At 34.1% G+C, this 22,880-nt stretch overlaps 1 protein-coding gene and 1 pseudogene across 1 annotated transcript; both read left to right on the top strand.

Annotated features, from left to right (window-relative positions):
• The first annotated feature begins 3,134 nt into the window (after positions 1–3,134).
• On the top strand, positions 3,135–8,308 carry LOC126704879 (subtilisin-like protease SBT4.15). The gene is made up of 11 exons (XM_050403870.1): positions 3,135–3,224; positions 3,370–3,458; positions 4,514–4,611; positions 4,709–4,852; positions 4,967–5,072; positions 5,361–5,868; positions 6,061–6,161; positions 6,397–6,615; positions 6,728–6,839; positions 6,939–7,152; positions 7,717–8,308. The coding sequence occupies exons 1-11, from the start codon at positions 3,135–3,137 to the stop codon at positions 8,247–8,249; spliced, it is 2,214 nt and encodes a 737-aa protein (XP_050259827.1). The 3' UTR covers positions 8,250–8,308.
• Positions 8,309–17,712: 9,404 nt separating this feature from the next.
• On the top strand, positions 17,713–22,880 carry LOC126704878 (subtilisin-like protease SBT4.15; annotated as a pseudogene).

The following is a 22,880-nucleotide window of genomic DNA, read 5'->3' as shown; positions in this document are numbered from 1 at the left end:
ATGATTTTAAAAGTGAAGAGTGAAGATAGTGTAGAGTTCAGAAATTAGAAAAAAGGGAGGGGGGGGGGGAATTACAGGTTATCAACTTGTGGTTTGCCTCAAATTTAACTTACCCACCCATGATTTTATTTTTGACACTTTACCCACCTATGCTTCACTCCGTTACTATTCCATAACCCACCTCTCTTTCAGACGTTGCTCTAACACATAATTTATCAAAAAGAAAAGCCAAAACACATCAAACACTCCTCACTCCCAAAACACACTCTCATCCAACATGCTCACCAAACTAAGATCCCTGATTCTACAATGCAATGTGCTTGAGATAATGCACTAAGAACCATCTGGGTTTTGATCGTGCAAGTAAACTGAGGAAGAACGAGACACAGATTCTGGGTTCATCAGTTACAAATCTTATTTTTGATTTTTGGTACTTGATCCATTTGTTTTCTCTTGATTTGGTGAGTTCCTGACTTTGTGAGCTTCAAGTTTTGGTTTTCTTTTACTTTCATATGCACTGTTCATCTGATTCTACCTAGATCCCTTTAATTTTTGAAACCTAGGGTTTTAAATTTTTTTTTTTGGAAATTTGGTTTTTGCAAGGATGATTTACATGCAAATCTATGTTTTTTTGTTTTTTGTTTTTTGTATTCATCAATGTGGGGCTACTGGACCATAGGATTAGGCTTCTTTCATCAATGTGGGGCTCTATGTCCCTAGGTCTATAAACTTGTACTTGTATCATTGTGAGGGAACTTGTTTTTCTTTCACAAGTCACTTTGTTTCGATTATTGCTTTTCATGAGTAAAAATAGTATTGATTATTGCTTTTCTACTCTCCCTTTCCATGGGTTTGTCTCCCAGAAATAGAACAAAAACTTTTAATAATATTGTCTGTTTCTGTGATGTGGTTTGTGTGGACCACAGGACCACATGATACATACCCAATTGGTTACTTGAAATAGTTGGTTTCTACTTCAAATGATTAATTAATGACATTCATCTCTAGGACTTTTCCACAAGCAAGCCCATCTCATCTGTTGGTATATAGTAAGGGAAATTGAAAGTCAAATTTGACTACCTAATAAAGCAATAACCTATAATAGATTATGCTTTTCCACATTCAAGCCCATCTCATACTTTATTGTGATGTGTTGTATTTTATATGCAAATGGTTGACTTGACATTCAGTTTTGAGATTCATCATGTGGCCAGTTTGTGTGGAACCCAGATTTGGTATATTTAGGAGACAATATTTCTTTTATCAAGGAGGTTGAACCCGATAAACTTAGTTTATTTGAAATACTAGATATTTGTGGTGATTTGGGGGCAATTAGTACAAGTAGATTTCATTATCTTATTCCTAAAGGTCATTTGGAGAAAGGGTTAAGGGTTGAAAACTGAATGTTCAGTTCTGTTTTCAGCCCATGATGATTTGGCTTTGTAGGAATTAATGCACTAGGGTTCCTAAGCATATAAAAGATATATTTTATAGGCGTCATCAAAGAGACAGAGAGACACATGAATAACAAGAGTTGCTGCGACCTTTGTGAGCCTAAGGTTGTGTAACAAGCTACTTTTAGCTCATCCAAGCGTGGATTGAAGAACTTTGCAAAGCTACAACAATCAAAAAGGCTTCTGTGAAGTTAGTCATGGATAGGGAGATTCATGCAATGGAGAAATCTTCTACAAGATCAAGTCCAATTGGGGATTAAAGCTAAGACAAGTATAGCTAAGTAGGTTCTACTGTATGTAGGTACTTTAGGATAGGCTTGTAGGGTAAGATTTATTGTACTTGTAACCGCTTTTTTCTTATTTGTGGATTCTTAGGAAGTGGTGACTTGAAATTCACCGGATAAAGTTTTGCCTATTTCCCCATCATGATCAAATCACCTGTGTCAAACTTATTTTCACTACATTTAATTTAGTTTGGTGATTTGGTTGTGCTTTATTATGATTTGCATGTAATTTGACTAATTAATTAACTTGGAAAATTAGATTAATTAACTGGAGTCAATCTATAACCCAACAAAGATTCCATAACTTAAAAAATAAAAATAAAAAATAAATAAAAAAGAAGCAAAAGTGCAAGCTACACCCCTAAATTTTGGGTTCTTTGGAATTTTCACCTTTAAGTTTTATAATTTAAATTTTACTCCCTAAAGTTATTCTTTGTTCGCATCAGCAGCACATTCGTCCAAATTTTCCCTTAAGTGTCACATAATCTTGCCTGATGCATTTAATTTGTCCAAAAAAAAAAATGATGAAACGTAAAAAAGAATGGGTAATTGTCCCACATAACTTAAGAGAGTGTGTTGTGTGTAGTATAACTTGTCTCACCCTCCCTTAAAAGTTACCATGACTTTTGAATTGAGTTGTGGTGTGTTTTTGTGTTAAAACCTCTTTCCATCTCCCTTGTGTGTACGTGTATGTGTTTGTTTCTAAAAAAAAAAAAAAAAAAAAAAATTAATTATGAAATTTTTTTTACGCTACAACAATGGTGTGGCATGATGAAATTGTTAAGGTGTAAATAAAGTTGTTAAAATTCTATTTCAGCCTCCAACGTGAGTTTAGAAGTTAGTTTTAACACTTGTTTTAGTCATATAAATAACAAACTCTTAATTTGTACATTGTTTAATTTTAAGGGATTGTACATTGTTTAATTAATTAAAAATTAAAAATAAAAAATCTCTAAAAACAAAAAATTTCAACGTAGAAATTTTTTTAGCGTCTCCTCTTAAAAAGGACGACAAGCTAAAAAAGAAATGGTGGGAAACTAATTATATTGAAGTTACACCTGAACACCTCTGATTCCAATTCTAATTTTCCTATCGAGCAAAAGATAGAGAAAAGAAAACATTGCTTCTCTTTTTCTAATATTGCACAATTAAACCTTGTGAGATGGAGAATCATTTGTTTAGCAAACTGCATCAAATCTCCCCATCCTTACCTTTAAATAATTAGTCTATACAAGAATCATAATTTTGGAAAAAGTCAAAGATTCCATTTTAGCTCAAAAATTTCCACCAGAATAGGAAAACACAAAAGACAAAATCTCTGACTATAAATATAAGAGCAAGATAGAAAGCAAGAGAGAAAGGAAGAGTGGTACTGCATACAAAGGAGGAATCAAAAATGGTTCAAATTTGTATGATCAGCCTCTTCCTTCTAGCTACGCAGCTTCATTGGTCATTCACTCATGGTTATAGTGACACAGTTAGAAAGGTGAATATATATATATATATATATATATATATATATATATATATTTTTTTTTTTTTTTTTATTTGTTTGAACAGTAATAATGTATATTATTTAATGTTATAATTTCCTTCATATAATCAGAAATTTGTTTTTCATTATCACATAGGCGTACATCGTGTACATGGGAGAGGCACCGCAGTCAAAAGCCTCTGCCACTGATCTTCATCACAACTTGCTTTCTTTAGTTGTTAAAGAGTAAGTGGGATGACAAAATATCTAAACATTGCATGCTTACATCTACTCATGTTTAATTCAAACAATAATAGTTTTCCATTAGTTTCTTACATGGAATAGATTTTTTTTTCCTTTTTTTTTTTTTTTGTGTGTGTGTGTGTGTGTGTGTGTGTGTGTGCGTGTGTGGTAATTTATACCTAGAATAGTTCATGTAGAAATAGGTAAATGAGATATAAAGAAAAGAGAAGGAAGAAGAGAAAAAACATTAGAGTTTACATGATTCGGCCAAATGGCCAACATCTACGAGACAAGCTCAAAAGCCTATATTTTCTCATACACCTTTCATGATAGTAAATTACAATAGAATCCATATTTATAATAGAATTACATACAAAAGTAAAAATAATCTTAATTTGAATTACATATTAAATAGTAGTTGTCTTAATCCCATGATTTTCTCTAGCAATCAATCTATTAATTTGTTCACTAATCCCAAAATTTTCTCTAGCAATTAAAGTTGACTTGTTCTTCACTTTCATGGAAAGTAAATTATACATTCCAACTGTTCAACTTCATATATAACAAATCCGGTAGGTATAATTTATACAAGGGTCAAAGATTTGGTGGTGGGGGGGGGGGGGGGTTCCATAATGGCTATAGGACTTAGGACTTAGGAGCTTATCAATATGTAAAGCATCAAGCTTTTCTATGATATAAAATTAGTTTTTAGGGTGTAATCCATAAATGATATGACATCACATCTAGCATGCAACAAATTGCAACACTTTTTCCCTCTCTTATGTGTGTATTTGTTTCTCAAAAATATAAATAAATAATTGTTCCACATTGCTTAAGAGAGAGTATTGTGTGTTGTATAACTTGCCCCACCCTCTCTTAAAAGTTACCATGGCTTTTGAGTAGAGTTGTGGTGTGCCTTTGTGTTAGAACATCTTTCCCTCTCCCTTGTGTGTGTGTGTTTGTACTTTGTTTCTCATAAAAAAAAAAAAATAATAATAAATAAATAAGTTGTAACATTTGGGTGGACAATTAAACGATTGAGTATTGTCATTTTTCAGTGATCATATTGCCCAACAGTCCAGAATATATAGCTACACAAAGAGTTTTAATGCATTTGCAGCAAACCTATTGCCACAAGAAGTTCAAAGACTACAAGGTGCACATTAAAAACTTCATGTAACACATCATTTCCTTTTCTTTTTCTTGGGTTGTTTGTCTTATGTAATTTATATACATATATGCATCCATTACAGAGAACGAAAATGTGGTGTCGGTGTTTCCAAGCAAAATGCAAAAACTTCATACCACAAGATCATGGGATTTCTTAGGAATGCCTCAATCAATGAAGAGAAATCATCAAATTGAAAGTAACATTATTGTTGGTGTATTAGATACAGGTACTAAGTTAAGATTACTTCTCATAGAGATTTGATTTTTCCATGTAACCTGTCATCGTGGAGGAATTTTAATCACTTTTCTAATCTTTCCATTCACCTCCCCCTATTTTTTAGGAATTTATATCAATGCTCCAAGTTTTGATGACAAAGGATTTGGACCTCCTCCATCAAAATGGAAGGGTACATGCCAAGTCAGAGGCAACTTCACTGGCTGTAACAAGTAAACAATCTCAATCTCTCTCCTCGATTGTGACCTGCCACAAAACAATGTGTCTAATAACACAATATTTGATTAATTATTTTATTCATTTTTTTTTATTTTTTACAATAGTTAATATGGCGATGCACAATAAAAACAATGTTGAATGAATCTTAATTAAAGTAATTTTATTCCTATCACAAAATATCATATCAACCATTCTGAAAGAAATGTTGTCTTTTTAAATATTACTTTTGTACATGCATGGATGTCTCATTTAATTTCCAAGCCATTTACCATTTTATGCAGCAAGGTAATAGGTGCAAGGTTCTACAACCACGGTTCCGCCACTCCCCACCCAAATCCATCCCCAATAGATGAGGAAGGCCACGGCAGTCACACTTCGTCCACCATAGCAGGTGCCTCGATAGCAGGGGCAAGCTTATACGGTTTAGCCAAAGGCACAGCTCGAGGTGGGGTTCCATCAGCACGCATTGCAATGTACAAGGTGTGTTGGGCCGATGGTTGCAGTGATATAGACCTTCTGGCTGGACTGGATGATGCCATTGATGATGGAGTTGACTTGATATCAATATCCATCGGAGGGGATTCGACAAGCTATTTTAACAATCCCATTGCGATCGGTGCCTTTCATGCAATGAAGAGGGGGATTTTGACAACATGTTCAGCTGGGAATAACGGCCCATATTTGTATTCTGTGCAAAACACAGCTCCTTGGATATTGACTGTTGGCGCTTCTGGCATGGATAGGCAGTTTAGGACTCTGGTTAAAGTTGGAAATGGCCTAAAAACTGCTGTAAGCTCCTCTTTTTTTTTTTTTTTTTCGTTGAGAAGATTGGTGTAAGTTACTTCTTTCTAATATTTGATGAGTCTTTGATTTCTATAATATTTAATAATGAGTCTAATATTTCTTCATTGATTTGTGTGTGGGTTTTCTAAATATATATATGATTTTAACATATACATTTATTGGCGCATTGTATAACAGGGATTTTCCATCAACACGTTTTCACCAAATAAACGGATGTACCCTCTAACCACTGCGGTAAAAGCAGCCAATAGAAGTTTAGAACAAGATCACTCTCCCTGGTAATTATAAGGAATTTTAACTGATGCTTACCCTTGACATGATAGTCCCTTTACAAATATAAGTTCTTGTGGTATAAAGGGAAGAAGGGCAAGGATTAGAGTTCAAATCTCTAGGAATGAGTTTCACACATATACACTTAGATTATGTTAGAGTATGATTATTATTTCAAATTTAATTGAAGATCACCCTTGTCTGCTAATATTTGTAGCACTAACCAATTAAAGAATTGGGCAGGTTGTGTGATGATGGGAGTCTGGACGCGAATAAGGTCAAGGGAAAGATTGTGCTATGCAAAGAAGGACTAATTCAAGATTACGTTAAGCAAATAGGTGGGTTGGGGGCTCTTGTATCTCTCCAACAGCAGAAAGATACAGGGTTTACATTTACCATCCCTGCTGCGTTCATTGATGCTAATGTTGGTGACAAAATTGAAATATATGTCAACTCAACTAGGTAAGTATAGGGAACCATTTTTTTTATTTTTTATTCTACCTATATTTATTTTCTAATTGATATTTTAACTTTCTTTTAAGATTTTTTTTTTTTTCATTGGTAAAACTTTTAGAGCCCCTCAGGCTGTCATATACAAGTCTATAGCAGTCCACAATGCCGCTACACCCTTTGTGGCTTCCTTTTCGTCTCGAGGTCCGAACACGATCTCTTCCAGCATAATTAAGGTAACCCTTGCAATGATTACCATTATAGGCATAAATTTGTGTATTTTTTTTTTAGCATATATACTAGAATGAGGGTTTTAAATTATGTATGATTTGCAGCCGGATATTGTGGCACCTGGAATAGATATTCTCGCTGCTTACTCTAAACTTTCATCAGTGACTGGGGATCTTGAAGACAACCGATTTGATGTGTATAATATAATTTCTGGAACATCAATGGCTTGCCCTCATGTGGCAGCTGCCGCTGCCTATGTCAAATCATTCCACCCTAATTGGTCTCCTGCTGCAATCAAATCGGCCTTAATGACAACTGGTTAGTCCCCTTAAATTCTCCCATTTAATGTGTTAAAGATTAGTGCCACTTTACAAGAACCACCACTTGAATGGTGTCAATTAGAGGTTATTAGTGTTTAATTGAAATTCTCTAATGCAATCACATTGCTTATTGTTTACCAGCAATGTTGTTAATACTTAACATGCCAGTTGGTTTAGAGTAAATATTACACATGTTAATATATATTTGTTGTGATGGCTTAATTCAAATCTTAATTGTGATATGGATTTTCTCCGTGATTAATGGAGATGCTACAAATTTTATTGCACTACCCTTACAAACTAGTGTGACACTATTCACAAAAAAAAAAAAATTAAATATTTATTTATTAGTTATTGAAGTTGCACCAATCAAATTTATAGTCACCTTAGTGTGTTAAGCTCAAGTAGTAAAATTTGTAATAATCTTAACGTACATATGTATTCCTTCTATGTAAACACATAGATCAAGATATCATCCCATACTTCCCTAAAATAAGTTTTATATGAAAATTAGCTAGGCTTTCTGAGTGTTTTATAATTTTGCTTCTTAATTGATGATCAGCATCTGAATTGAAAATCAAAGATGTCCAAGCTGAGTTAGCCTACGGGGCCGGCCAAATTGACCCAGTTAGAGCACTGCATCCCGGTTTGATCTATGACGTGTCAAAGTCCGACTACATCCACTTCCTATGTAATGAGGGTTACTCCGGGACAGCACTAAAAGTGTTCACTGAAGAGAAAACAAATTGCTCAAGTATCCCTGACATTGGAGGACATGATGCCCTAAATTACCCATCCATGTATTTGCAACTTAATAGCGCTAACTCTAGTATATCAGCCATCTTTCATAGGACAGTTACAAATGTTGGCTTGGAAAAAGGTATATACAAGGCAATTGTCAAGGCACCAGCAACTCTCAAGGTCACTGTTGTTCCGAAAGAACTAGCTTTTAGTCACTTGTACGAGAAAAAATCTTTCATGGTTGTGATAAAGGGGCCACCATTGAACAATATTTCCAGTTTATCAGCATCACTGGAATGGAATGACGGTAAACACAGAGTTAAGAGCCCTATACACATTTTTTTGGACATATAGGTCAAATTGTTTTTAGGCCTATATAATGTCTAATAGTGTAGAGCTTGGCAAGCTTTTTGTATAAATCGTATATGGGTTCAAGCTTGGAACAAGTGGGGAACGCTTGTTATTTAACCCAGTTTTTTATGTGAAGTTTAGCTGATTTCAAATTTGCGCACTACAATTTAGAGTTATTGATACTCTAAAATCTAAATGCATATTTTGCCACTATTTAATGTTTTTTTTTTTTTTCTAAGTATAAGAAAGAAACAAAGTATTTATAATTTACCATTTTGTTGTAATATAATTCAGCAAAAATGGGTTAGGAGATTTGGACTTTATAAAAACTAGTTGAAAAAACACATTAATAAAATGGCCTGACATATGTCATTTATGATAACTCTAACCTCATTTGAAATTTTGTGAAGAAAGAGTGCTCCAGTGATATATAGCTCATTAGATATCTAGATTGAGCACTAAAGAACAAGAGATTTAATTAAAAATTGTCTCTTACAAACAACTCCACGGCTAATCATCCCGCTAGAGCAATTTAGATTGCCATACTCCAAATTCTCCAAAGAATTGCCTTACGTGAACTGACCAATAAATCCTTGGTAAAGAGGCTTGAGGATGAGAATTCTTTGTCGCCACCCAAAACAGGCATCTTCACCTTACACACATAGTGATGCAGTAACGAATGCATCAGCAGCAGCTAAGTGTCCAGCAGCATCAATGTAAAGCTCCAATGTGTAATCGAATAGGCTTAATGATGTAATTAAATTAATATCAGTTTGTGCAAGAATTAAGAATAAGTTACAGCCATGTGGCATTTTGTTCTTGTTAAAATATTTTTATAAAAATAGTAATATTTTTTATTTATTACCTTTCATTCAACTATCTGTTATGAGTTGCTTACCTAGTAAACGTTATTGGCTAACGTTTTTCCCTTTATTTAGGTTGCATTTTGATAGCTTATTTTTTGCCAACTTATTTTACTATTCAGCTTATTTTTGCTATTATTCATGGGCCTCATTGTACTTTTTAGTACTATTCATGGGCCCCACTGTACTATTTTAGCTTAATTTTACCTTTATTTACAGTATTTTTAACAAAAAGTTTTCAGTGTCAACAAAATAAGCAAATCCCAAACAATCCCTCAATCTTAATACATTGTTTTTAATTCTGACCTTAATTGGCTGAAGTTATTGTCATTAGTGCTCAAACGCTTTTTAACATTATGGCTATCCAAACCTTTAGTATTTGTCAAACGTTTTGAACACAATAAAACGTTAGGAAGATTAATTGTATTTAAACATGGGATTAAATGACAAGGTTTCACCTTAGACAGATATATATTCCCTTGGTTATTTCCGGTTTAGCTATTTCATTTTTTTATCGGCCAACTTTATTTGAGAGCTTGCCAAATATATATTTACACACACATATATACATATATATATATATATATATATATATATATATAATGGTCTAAACTTTTATATATTGCAACCATGCTTTCTACACAATATTTTTCGGGGTATGAAGGTTGCTCATTCTAAGTGTCCAACAGCATCAGTGAAGGCCATGAACTTGCCTTCCTGATCACTATCAAAATCATGATTAGATCCTTCACCGTCACTTAAAGTGACAGCCATGGCCTTTCCTTTAGACCTCAAGTATGTAGGACATTCAAATTTTATATGTCCATAACGTTGACAATCAAAACATTGTTGACCAAAAGAACTGCTAGAAGTTTGACCAACCTTTTCTTTTCCAAAATTAGGTTTTTCGAATGAATCATTCTTAGGTTGCTCATTCTTCTTCACATTCTTATAGTCAGCAAAGATTTTGTTTCTTGCATTTGTATTGTTATTTTCAAAAAGTTTCTGAATTGTTTAGTAAGGTAAGCAATTTCAATAGAAGAGATTTCATTATGAAACACACTATCATCAACATCATCTATTGATTTCAAGGCCAAAGATTTAATCTTTTGGTCTTAGGAAGGTTAGACTCATAAATTTGAAGGGATCCTACAAGTTTATCAACAGGAATGGTATCTACATCCTTACTTTCAGTGATGGCTGTCACTTTGGGTGTAAAGTCTTTTGTTAAGGATCTTAAGATTATTCTATCTTAGGTTTCACATAAACTTCACGCAGATTAAATGCAAAGTTAACAATGTCATTGAGTTTAGCATAAAATTCATCAAATGATTCATCCTCAGACATTTTGATACTCTCAAATTTAGAAGTCAACTGTTGCAATTTATTGGTTTTGACAGCTTTAGTTCCTTCAAGTATAGTTTGTAAGATATTCCATGCAGTGTGTGCTACTTCTACATTAGATATCTTTTTAATTTCTTCTAGTGAAACAACATTAAATATAGCATTCATAGCCTTGCTGTTATGACTAGTAGCTTCCTTTTGAGCATCAGTCCATTGAGCCAAAGAAGTAGCAGATTTTTCCCAACCAGTTTCAACAGACAGTTGTACTCTCTCATCCAGAGATTTCAAGAAGGCTTTCATCCTCACCTTTTAGTATACATAATTACTCCCATCAAAGTGAGGAAAGATCACACCTCTAGTACTTTTTTAACTGGATATGTCTTTTTGTTTTAAATATACAATGGTAAGGGGGGTAGGTTTTAATTTTCACATTTTATTTAGTTGTAGGTGATGTGGCAATCTCTCATTAAAACAAAAGGAGATTCCAATTAAAAAAGTAATGAAAGTAAGCCACACCCCTCGCCACGAACATTATATGTATTTGTTCATTTATTATAAAAATTTGAGTAAATTGTATTAATGTTTGCGCATTTGATTTTTTTTGACCAATTTTTCACTCCTATACTTTTGTATACAAATTTCATGAAGTTTGTTCACTCACCCATTTTACATGTGTTTTTTTCTCTCAGGTAGAGTGCAAGATACAGATTCAAACTTGTAAGATATTTCCTAAACTAGATATACGTGTGAATCGTTTCATTGAACGCAAAAGTCAATTATGGACTGAATTATGCATTCGTTCTTTTTCACAAAATAATTGCTGCGATCTATGTATAACCATGGAGACGGCATATTGTGGAAGATGTAATTATTTAGCTTGTTATTGCACCTTCCACCGTTAATGAACTATGAACTATGATGAATTACAGTAAATATAAAATGTAATTTTTTTTCTTAATAGCGTTAACCTTTTTATGGACCCTCCTGTTGCAATTCAGTGATAATGTTTGGCCTCCTTTACTTGGAGAATTAAGGTTCTAATTCCCTACTTGTTGTAACAAATAATTTTTATTTTTATTTTTAAAATTAGGAAGCTTCTTAATTTTGCTAGGCTATCAACTATAATTTTAGAAAATCGAAAAAATTACTTTTTTCCTGCTGCGATCTATGAACTATAATATAGCATTTTATTATATATCTTTAAGTGTATCCATCCATATGCATGTGGTTATAAGCTAGTATCTTATAAAGTCTGATTGTGAGTCTATAAGTATTATTATAGTGTTTAGAGCATGAAGATTGGGTCTATCAAGCAAATATCCTTTTGTTTTTGAGAAGATATCAAGCAAATACCTTTGTTGTTTGTTTTTATACTTTGGCCTCCTTTCAATCCAGATTTTGGTTCCATCCTTGGTCATGCTATGGCACCACCACCAAGTTTAGGAGGATTTGAACACCCATGAACCCCATTTTTCACAACACGTGAAGGGAAAAAAAAAAAGAAATTGCAGACTAATGCACTGTGATCTATAGATAATATATTAAAGATATATAAAAAAAAAAAAAAAAAAAATCACCTGATGAGAAGTGCTTGATGATGTGACATATTTTCAAGTTATGAACACCGAAGATATTGAAATATTGTAACAATTTGATACCTGTTACAAAAGAAGAAACTGGCAATTGTTAATGTTTCCCCAAAAGCAACATGAAGTGGGCCCAACCCATCAACCCCTCCCTAAAGTCTTTGGATAGTAGCTGGAAAGTTGAGAATTACTGTTTAGGGATCACTTCATCATTAATGCTGCTAGAGAGTTAGCTGTGGTATATTTAATGTAGTGGTAGCAGCTTTTCCCAAGATATTTGTAGATTTCCTCTGTCATGTCCCTTCTTAATGTTTATCCTTATCCATGGAACGGTCTGGAATGTTGCTTTTGACGACAGTACACTTCCTCTTACCTCGACTTTACTCTGCTGAGATGACACTCCACCTCTGACCTTTGCCAGGCGATCCTGATCGGATTTTACCCCTTTACTTACTACCACTAACCCTCATGCAAGCAGTTATTCGTCCTCGGACTAGTTACGTCCTCGGATTGGGCCATTGGCCCAATACATGTCTAGAGATGTACTCCTAGGCTTTTCTCCCCCAAAATAGCCCCTCAAAATTCTTCTTTCTGGCTCCTCGGGAAGAAAGGAGGATTTTGATGTCACAAAAATCACTCTGTGCTCATCATGCGCTATATCAGATCTGGCAGTTGCCTTTTTAATTGCCTAAGGTTTGCTCTTGACGCTTCGGTATCCAAGACGCGCCTTCATTAAATTTTGACAGTTCTATGCTCCCCACGTTCTATGGTGTGATGTGGATCCAACGATTGAGAGTCTTGCTAGAAACCAAACAGGATCTTTCCCGCTCGCAACCTTTCCCTTTGATATAAATACGATTGAAATCAATCATTCTCCTCACTTTAGTGCTTTAGACATTGAACTTGCAATTTCACTCACTCTACTCGTGCCCTCACAAATCTCAAAAGGCTTGTTCGAGAAGTCCTTTCCTTTTCTAAAAAAGTCTTCAGAAACCCTCCCATTTTATTTTTCATCTACTTTTTCTTTTTTCCGCGTCTATTTCTCCTTGGCTCTATTAGCTTTCTTCTCCTTTTCCCCAGTACCAATAGCCCTTCTCTAGAAATGGGTAGATTTGCTTACCTAGTAGATTCTGAGGAGGGGGTAGCGAACTATAGAACCCAATATAGGATCCCACCAAATGCTTACATTAGGTATTGCAAGGAAGGGAAATGGTTTGAGAAAAAGCAGGAGGGTGAAGTAGTGATCCCTATGATTGCCTTCATAGAGGGAGGGATGAAATCCCTATGGGTACTATCACCAGAGACTATCTTATGGCTCATAGGCTAGCTCCTACCCAATGTGCCCCAAACATGTTTAGGATTTGGGGGAGTATAGATGCCCTTAACGAGAAAATGGGCCTAGGGCTTACCCACCACAAAGTTAACTCGGTTTATAATCTCCACCACCTAAAGGGGCAAGGGTATTACCTAAAGTCTAGGTACCCTGAAATTAGACTAATTCAATGCCTCCCCGACTCAAATAAGGGCCTAAAAAAGGACTTTTTGATCATCTTAAGGGAGTGGCATAATGGCCTCCCCTGCCCAACGAGAGAGGGGAAACCAGGTAGGGCTTTCAGTCTAGGTTTCTTATTTCAGAATAATTTTCTTTCTCATATTTTTTATTTGTATCAGTATAGGAATTTTCCTTTGACTCGTTCTTCTTTTTTTTGCTAACAATGTTTTTCTGTCTTTTTTTATGGGTTTGCAAATCCGAATGCCGCTGTACCAAACTTCAATCTGGTAAATCAATCAAGCTTAGACCAGATTTTAAAGGCCGAGGTATTCATCCACAGCGATGACCAGCTTCATGCAACACATTTGGGTTTGTGTTCTTTAGTGTTTTTGTTGAACATGAACCAGTTCTAAATTCTTGTAGTTTTTGGATTTTAATTATGTTTTTTCTTTTTTATTTTGTTAAAGTTGATACTTAAAAAAAAAAAAATTAGATGATGATGTGGCCTTTTTTAATATTATTTTAATGGCCATGTCAACATTTAATGTGCCAACAATGCATTCTGTTTGTCACGTAGAATATTTATGTTAAGTGAATAACAGTAGGAACCAAAATGGAACGCTTTTTTCATTTAGGGACTAAAAGCGGTAAAATAAAAAAGTAGGGACCAAAATATAGATAAAGACAAAATGTTAGGACCAAAAGAGCATTTAAATTTTTTGCTAATTACATTGATTTGGGAATATCCCACATACAAATTCTTCTATGAGTTCTTTGTATTTATCTTTTTGTTATTTGAGTCAAAATGAAATTTGAAATGAATATATATTTTTCTCAAAAAATTAGGGGGGCCGGTCAGTCAAATTTTAGTAAAATTTATCAATTTCTTAACACTATTTCAATGCAATTAATGAAATTTTTATAAGGTTAGGACTTTTATGACTTGAATGATGTAGATTGTTAGAGAAGAACTAAATCTTTCTTTTTCTTTTTTTATGAATAGAAGAACAAAATCACTTAGACTTACAATGTTTATATATTTATATGATTTTAAAAGTGAAGAGTGAAGATAGTGTAGAGTTCAGAAATTAGAAAAAAGGGAGGGGGGGGGGGGAATTACAGGTTATCAACTTGTGGTTTGCCTCAAATTTAACTTACCCACCCATGATTTTATTTTTGACACTTTACCCACCTATGCTTCACTCCGTTACTATTCCATAACCCACCTCTCTTTCAGACGTTGCTCTAACACATAATTTATCAAAAAGAAAAGCCAAAACACATCAAACACTCCTCACTCCCAAAACACACTCTCATCCAACATGCTCACCAAACTAAGATCCCTGATTCTACAATGCAATGTGCTTGAGATAATGCACTAAGAACCATCTGGGTTTTGATCGTGCAAGTAAACTGAGGAAGAACGAGACACAGATTCTGGGTTCATCAGTTACAAATCGTATTTTTGATTTTTGGTACTTGATCCATTTGTTTTCTCTTGATTTGGTGAGTTCCTGACTTTGTGAGCTTCAAGTTTTGGTTTTCTTTTACTTTCATATGCACTGTTCATCTGATTCTACCTAGATCCCTTTAATTTTTGAAACCTAGGGTTTTAAATTTTTTTTTTTGGAAATTTGGTTTTTGCAAGGATGATTTACATGCAAATCTATGTTTTTTTGTTTTTTGTTTTTTGTATTCATCAATGTGGGGCTACTGGACCATAGGATTAGGCTTCTTTCATCAATGTGGGGCTCTATGTCCCTAGGTCTATAAACTTGTACTTGTATCATTGTGAGGGAACTTGTTTTTCTTTCACAAGTCACTTTGTTTCGATTATTGCTTTTCATGAGTAAAAATAGTATTGATTATTGCTTTTCTACTCTCCCTTTCCATGGGTTTGTCTCCCAGAAATAGAACAAAAACTTTTAATAATATTGTCTGTTTCTGTGATGTGGTTTGTGTGGACCACAGGACCACATGATACATACCCAATTGGTTACTTGAAATAGTTGGTTTCTACTTCAAATGATTAATTAATGACATTCATCTCTAGGACTTTTCCACAAGCAAGCCCATCTCATCTGTTGGTATATAGTAAGGGAAATTGAAAGTCAAATTTGACTACCTAATAAAGCAATAACCTATAATAGATTATGCTTTTCCACATTCAAGCCCATCTCATACTTTATTGTGATGTGTTGTATTTTATATGCAAATGGTTGACTTGACATTCAGTTTTGAGATTCATCATGTGGCCAGTTTGTGTGGAACCCAGATTTGGTATATTTAGGAGACAATATTTCTTTTATCAAGGAGGTTGAACCCGATAAACTTAGTTTATTTGAAATACTAGATATTTGTGGTGATTTGGGGGCAATTAGTACAAGTAGATTTCATTATCTTATTCCTAAAGGTCATTTGGAGAAAGGGTTAAGGGTTGAAAACTGAATGTTCAGTTCTGTTTTCAGCCCATGATGATTTGGCTTTGTAGGAATTAATGCACTAGGGTTCCTAAGCATATAAAAGATATATTTTATAGGCGTCATCAAAGAGACAGAGAGACACATGAATAACAAGAGTTGCTGCGACCTTTGTGAGCCTAAGGTTGTGTAACAAGCTACTTTTAGCTCATCCAAGCGTGGATTGAAGAACTTTGCAAAGCTACAACAATCAAAAAGGCTTCTGTGGAGTTAGTCATGGATAGGGAGATTCATGCAATGGAGAAATCTTCTACAAGATCAAGTCCAATTGGGGATTAAAGCTAAGACAAGTATAGCTAAGTAGGTTCTACTGTATGTAGGTACTTTAGGATAGGCTTGTAGGGTAAGATTTATTGTACTTGTAACCGCTTTTTTCTTATTTGTGGATTCTTAGGAAGTGGTGACTTGAAATTCACCGGATAAAGTTTTGCCTATTTCCCCATCATGATCAAATCACCTGTGTCAAACTTATTTTCACTACATTTAATTTAGTTTGGTGATTTGGTTGTGCTTTATTATGATTTGCATGTAATTTGACTAATTAATTAACTTGGAAAATTAGATTAATTAACTGGAGTCAATCTATAACCCAACAAAGATTCCATAACTTAAAAAATAAAAATAAAAAATAAATAAAAAAGAAGCAAAAGTGCAAGCTACACCCCTAAATTTTGGGTTCTTTGGAATTTTCACCTTTAAGTTTTATAATTTAAATTTTACTCCCTAAAGTTATTCTTTGTTCGCATCAGCAGCACATTCGTCCAAATTTTCCCTTAAGTGTCACATAATCTTGCCTGATGCATTTAATTTGTCCAAAAAAAAAAATGATGAAACGTAAAAAAGAATGGGTAATTGTCCCACATAACTTAAGAGAGTGTGTTGTGTGTAGTATAACTTGTCTCACCCTCCCTTAAAAGTTACCATGACTTTTGAATTGAGTTGTGGTGTGTTTTTGTGTTAAAACCTCTTTCCATCTCCCTTGTGTGTACGTGTATGTGTTTGTTTCTCAAAAAAAAAAAAAAAAAAAAAAATTAATTATGAAATTTTTTTTTACGCTACAACAATGGTGTGGCATGATGAAATTGTTAAGGTGTAAATAAAGTTGTTAAAATTCTATTTCAGCCTCCAACGTGAGTTTAGAAGTTAGTTTTAACACTTGTTTTAGTCATATAAATAACAAACTCTTAATTTGTACATTGTTTAATTTTAAGGGATTGTACATTGTTTAATTAATTAAAAATTAAAAATAAAAAATCTCTAAAAACAAAAAATTTCAACGTAGAAATTTTTTTAGCGTCTCCTCTTAAAAAGGACGACAAGCTAAAAAAGAAATGGTGGGAAACTAATTATATTGAAGTTACACCTGAACACCTCTGATTCCAATTCTAATTTTCCTATCGAGCAAAAGATAGAGAAAAGAAAACATTGCTTCTCTTTTTCTAATATTGCACAATTAAACCTTGTGAGATGGAGAATCATTTGTTTAGCAAACTGCATCAAATCTCCCCATCCTTACCTTTAAATAATTAGTCTATACAAGAATCATAATTTTGGAAAAAGTCAAAGATTCCATTTTAGCTCAAAAATTTCCACCAGAATAGGAAAACACAAAAGACAAAATCTCTGACTATAAATATAAGAGCAAGATAGAAAGCAAGAGAGAAAGGAAGAGTGGTACTGCATACAAAGGAGGAATCAAAAATGGTTCAAATTTGTATGATCAGCCTCTTCCTTCTAGCTACGCAGCTTCATTGGTCATTCACTCATGGTTCTAGTGACACAGTTAGAAAGGTGAATATATATATATATATATATATATATATATATATATATATATATTTTTTTTATTTGTTTGAACAGTAATAATGTATATTATTTAATGTTATAATTTCCTTCATATAATCAGAAATTTGTTTTTCATTATCACATAGGCGTACATCGTGTACATGGGAGAGGCACCGCAGTCAAAAGCCTCTGCCACTGATCTTCATCACAACTTGCTTTCTTTAGTTGTTAAAGAGTAAGTGGGATGACAAAATATCTAAACATTGCATGCTTACATCTACTCATGTTTAATTCAAACAATAATAGTTTTCCATTAGTTTCTTACATGGAATAGATTTTTTTTTCCTTTTTTTTTTTTTTTGTGTGTGTGTGTGTGTGTGTGTGTGTGTGTGCGTGTGTGGTAATTTATACCTAGAATAGTTCATGTAGAAATAGGTAAATGAGATATAAAGAAAAGAGAAGGAAGAAGAGAAAAAACATTAGAGTTTACATGATTCGGCCAAATGGCCAACATCTACGAGACAAGCTCAAAAGCCTATATTTTCTCATACACCTTTCATGATAGTAAATTACAATAGAATCCATATTTATAATAGAATTACATACAAAAGTAAAAATAATCTTAATTTGAATTACATATTAAATAGTAGTTGTCTTAATCCCATGATTTTCTCTAGCAATCAATCTATTAATTTGTTCACTAATCCCAAAATTTTCTCTAGCAATTAAAGTTGACTTGTTCTTCACTTTCATGGAAAGTAAATTATACATTCCAACTGTTCAACTTCATATATAACAAATCCGGTAGGTATAATTTATACAAGGGTCAAAGATTTGGTGGTGGGGGGGGGGGGGGTTCCATAATGGCTATAGGACTTAGGACTTAGGAGCTTATCAATATGTAAAGCATCAAGCTTTTCTATGATATAAAATTAGTTTTTAGGGTGTAATCCATAAATGATATGACATCACATCTAGCATGCAACAAATTGCAACACTTTTTCCCTCTCTTATGTGTGTATTTGTTTCTCAAAAATATAAATAAATAATTGTTCCACATTGCTTAAGAGAGAGTATTGTGTGTTGTATAACTTGCCCCACCCTCTCTTAAAAGTTACCATGGCTTTTGAGTAGAGTTGTGGTGTGCCTTTGTGTTAGAACATCTTTCCCTCTCCCTTGTGTGTGTGTGTTTGTACTTTGTTTCTCATAAAAAAAAAAAAATAATAATAAATAAATAAGTTGTAACATTTGGGTGGACAATTAAACGATTGAGTATTGTCATTTTTCAGTGATCATATTGCCCAACAGTCCAGAATATATAGCTACACAAAGAGTTTTAATGCATTTGCAGCAAACCTATTGCCACAAGAAGTTCAAAGACTACAAGGTGCACATTAAAAACTTCATGTAACACATCATTTCCTTTTCTTTTTCTTGGGTTGTTTGTCTTATGTAATTTATATACATATATGCATCCATTACAGAGAACGAAAATGTGGTGTCGGTGTTTCCAAGCAAAATGCAAAAACTTCATACCACAAGATCATGGGATTTCTTAGGAATGCCTCAATCAATGAAGAGAAATCATCAAATTGAAAGTAACATTATTGTTGGTGTATTAGATACAGGTACTAAGTTAAGATTACTTCTCATAGAGATTTGATTTTTCCATGTAACCTGTCATCGTGGAGGAATTTTAATCACTTTTCTAATCTTTCCATTCACCTCCCCCTATTTTTTAGGAATTTATATCAATGCTCCAAGTTTTGATGACAAAGGATTTGGACCTCCTCCATCAAAATGGAAGGGTACATGCCAAGTCAGAGGCAACTTCACTGGCTGTAACAAGTAAACAATCTCAATCTCTCTCCTCGATTGTGACCTGCCACAAAACAATGTGTCTAATAACACAATATTTGATTAATTATTTTATTCATTTTTTTTTTATTTTTTACAATAGTTAATATGGCGATGCACAATAAAAACAATGTTGAATGAATCTTAATTAAAGTAATTTTATTCCTATCACAAAATATCATATCAACCATTCTGAAAGAAATGTTGTCTTTTTAAATATTACTTTTGTACATGCATGGATGTCTCATTTAATTTCCAAGCCATTTACCATTTTATGCAGCAAGGTAATAGGTGCAAGGTTCTACAACCACGGTTCCGCCACTCCCCACCCAAATCCATCCCCAATAGATGAGGAAGGCCACGGCAGTCACACTTCGTCCACCATAGCAGGTGCCTCGATAGCAGGGGCAAGCTTATACGGTTTAGCCAAAGGCACAGCTCGAGGTGGGGTTCCATCAGCACGCATTGCAATGTACAAGGTGTGTTGGGCCGATGGTTGCAATGATATAGACCTTCTGGCTGGACTGGATGATGCCATTGATGATGGAGTTGACTTGATATCAATATCCATCGGAGGGGATTCGACAAGCTATTTTAACAATCCCATTGCGATCGGTGCCTTTCATGCAATGAAGAGGGGGATTTTGACAACATGTTCAGCTGGGAATAACGGCCCATATTTGTATTCTGTGCAAAACACAGCTCCTTGGATATTGACTGTTGGCGCTTCTGGCATGGATAGGCAGTTTAGGACTCTGGTTAAAGTTGGAAATGGCCTAAAAACTGCTGTAAGCTCCTCTTTTTTTTTTTTTTTTCGTTGAGAAGATTGGTGTAAGTTACTTCTTTCTAATATTTGATGAGTCTTTGATTTCTATAATATTTAATAATGAGTCTAATATTTCTTCATTGATTTGTGTGTGGGTTTTCTAAATATATATATGATTTTAACATATACATTTATTGGCGCATTGTATAACAGGGATTTTCCATCAACACGTTTTCACCAAATAAACGGATGTACCCTCTAACCACTGCGGTAAAAGCAGCCAATAGAAGTTTAGAACAAGATCACTCTCCCTAGTAATTATAAGGAATTTTAACTGATGCTTACCCTTGACATGATAGTCCCTTTACAAATATAAGTTCTTGTGGTATAAAGGGAAGAAGGGCAAGGATTAGAGTTCAAATCTCTAGGAATGAGTTTCACACATATACACTTAGATTATGTTAGAGTATGATTATTATTTCAAATTTAATTGAAGATCACCCTTGTCTGCTAATATTTGTAGCACTAACCAATTAAAGAATTGGGCAGGTTGTGTGATGATGGGAGTCTGGACGCGAATAAGGTCAAGGGAAAGATTGTGCTATGCAAAGAAGGACTAATTCAAGATTACGTTAAGCAAATAGGTGGGTTGGGGGCTCTTGTATCTCTCCAACAGCAGAAAGATACAGGGTTTACATTTACCATCCCTGCTGCGTTCATTGATGCTAATGTTGGTGACAAAATTGAAATATATGTCAACTCAACTAGGTAAGTATAGGGAACCATTTTTTTTATTTTTTATTCTACCTATATTTATTTTCTAATTGATATTTTAACTTTCTTTTAAGATTTTTTTTTTTTTCATTGGTAAAACTTTTAGAGCCCCTCAGGCTGTCATATACAAGTCTATAGCAGTCCACAATGCCGCTACACCCTTTGTGGCTTCCTTTTCGTCTCGAGGTCCGAACACGATCTCTTCCAGCATAATTAAGGTAACCCTTGCAATGATTACCATTATAGGCATAAATTTGTGTATTTTTTTTTTAGCATATATACTAGAATGAGGGTTTTAAATTATGTATGATTTGCAGCCGGATATTGTGGCACCTGGAATAGATATTCTCGCTGCTTACTCTAAACTTTCATCAGTGACTGGGGATCTTGAAGACAACCGATTTGATGTGTATAATATAATTTCTGGAACATCAATGGCTTGCCCTCATGTGGCAGCTGCCGCTGCCTATGTCAAATCATTCCACCCTAATTGGTCTCCTGCTGCAATCAAATCGGCCTTAATGACAACTGGTTAGTCCCCTTAAATTCTCCCATTTAATGTGTTAAAGATTAGTGCCACTTTACAAGAACCACCACTTGAATGGTGTCAATTAGAGGTTATTAGTGTTTAATTGAAATTCTCTAATGCAATCACATTGCTTATTGTTTACCAGCAATGTTGTTAATACTTAACATGCCAGTTGGTTTAGAGTAAATATTACACATGTTAATATATATTTGTTGTGATGGCTTAATTCAAATCTTAATTGTGATATGGATTTTCTCCGTGATTAATGGAGATGCTACAAATTTTATTGCACTACCCTTACAAACTAGTGTGACACTATTCACAAAAAAAAAAAAATTAAATATTTATTTATTAGTTATTGAAGTTGCACCAATCAAATTTATAGTCACCTTAGTGTGTTAAGCTCAAGTAGTAAAATTTGTAATAATCTTAACGTACATATGTATTCCTTCTATGTAAACACATAGATCAAGATATCATCCCATACTTCCCTAAAATAAGTTTTATATGAAAATTAGCTAGGCTTTCTGAGTGTTTTATAATTTTGCTTCTTAATTGATGATCAGCATCTGAATTGAAAATCAAAGATGTCCAAGCTGAGTTAGCCTACGGGGCCGGCCAAATTGACCCAGTTAGAGCACTGCATCCCGGTTTGATCTATGACGTGTCAAAGTCCGACTACATCCACTTCCTATGTAATGAGGGTTACTCCGGGACAGCACTAAAAGTGTTCACTGAAGAGAAAACAAATTGCTCAAGTATCCCTGACATTGGAGGACATGATGCCCTAAATTACCCATCCATGTATTTGCAACTTAATAGCGCTAACTCTAGTATATCAGCCATCTTTCATAGGACAGTTACAAATGTTGGCTTGGAAAAAGGTATATACAAGGCAATTGTCAAGGCACCAGCAACTCTCAAGGTCACTGTTGTTCCGAAAGAACTAGCTTTTAGTCACTTGTACGAGAAAAAATCTTTCATGGTTGTGATAAAGGGGCCACCATTGAACAATATTTCCAGTTTATCAGCATCACTGGAATGGAATGACGGTAAACACAGAGTTAAGAGCCCTATACACATTTTTTTGGACATATAGGTCAAATTGTTTTTAGGCCTATATAATGTCTAATAGTGTAGAGCTTGGCAAGCTTTTTG

This window comes from Quercus robur, chromosome 11 (assembly GCF_932294415.1).
Source record: "Quercus robur chromosome 11, dhQueRobu3.1, whole genome shotgun sequence".
Classification (NCBI taxonomy): domain Eukaryota; kingdom Viridiplantae; phylum Streptophyta; class Magnoliopsida; order Fagales; family Fagaceae; genus Quercus; species Quercus robur.
Note: the sequence above shows the minus strand (reverse complement) of the source record. Positions and strands in the feature narration are given on the sequence as shown.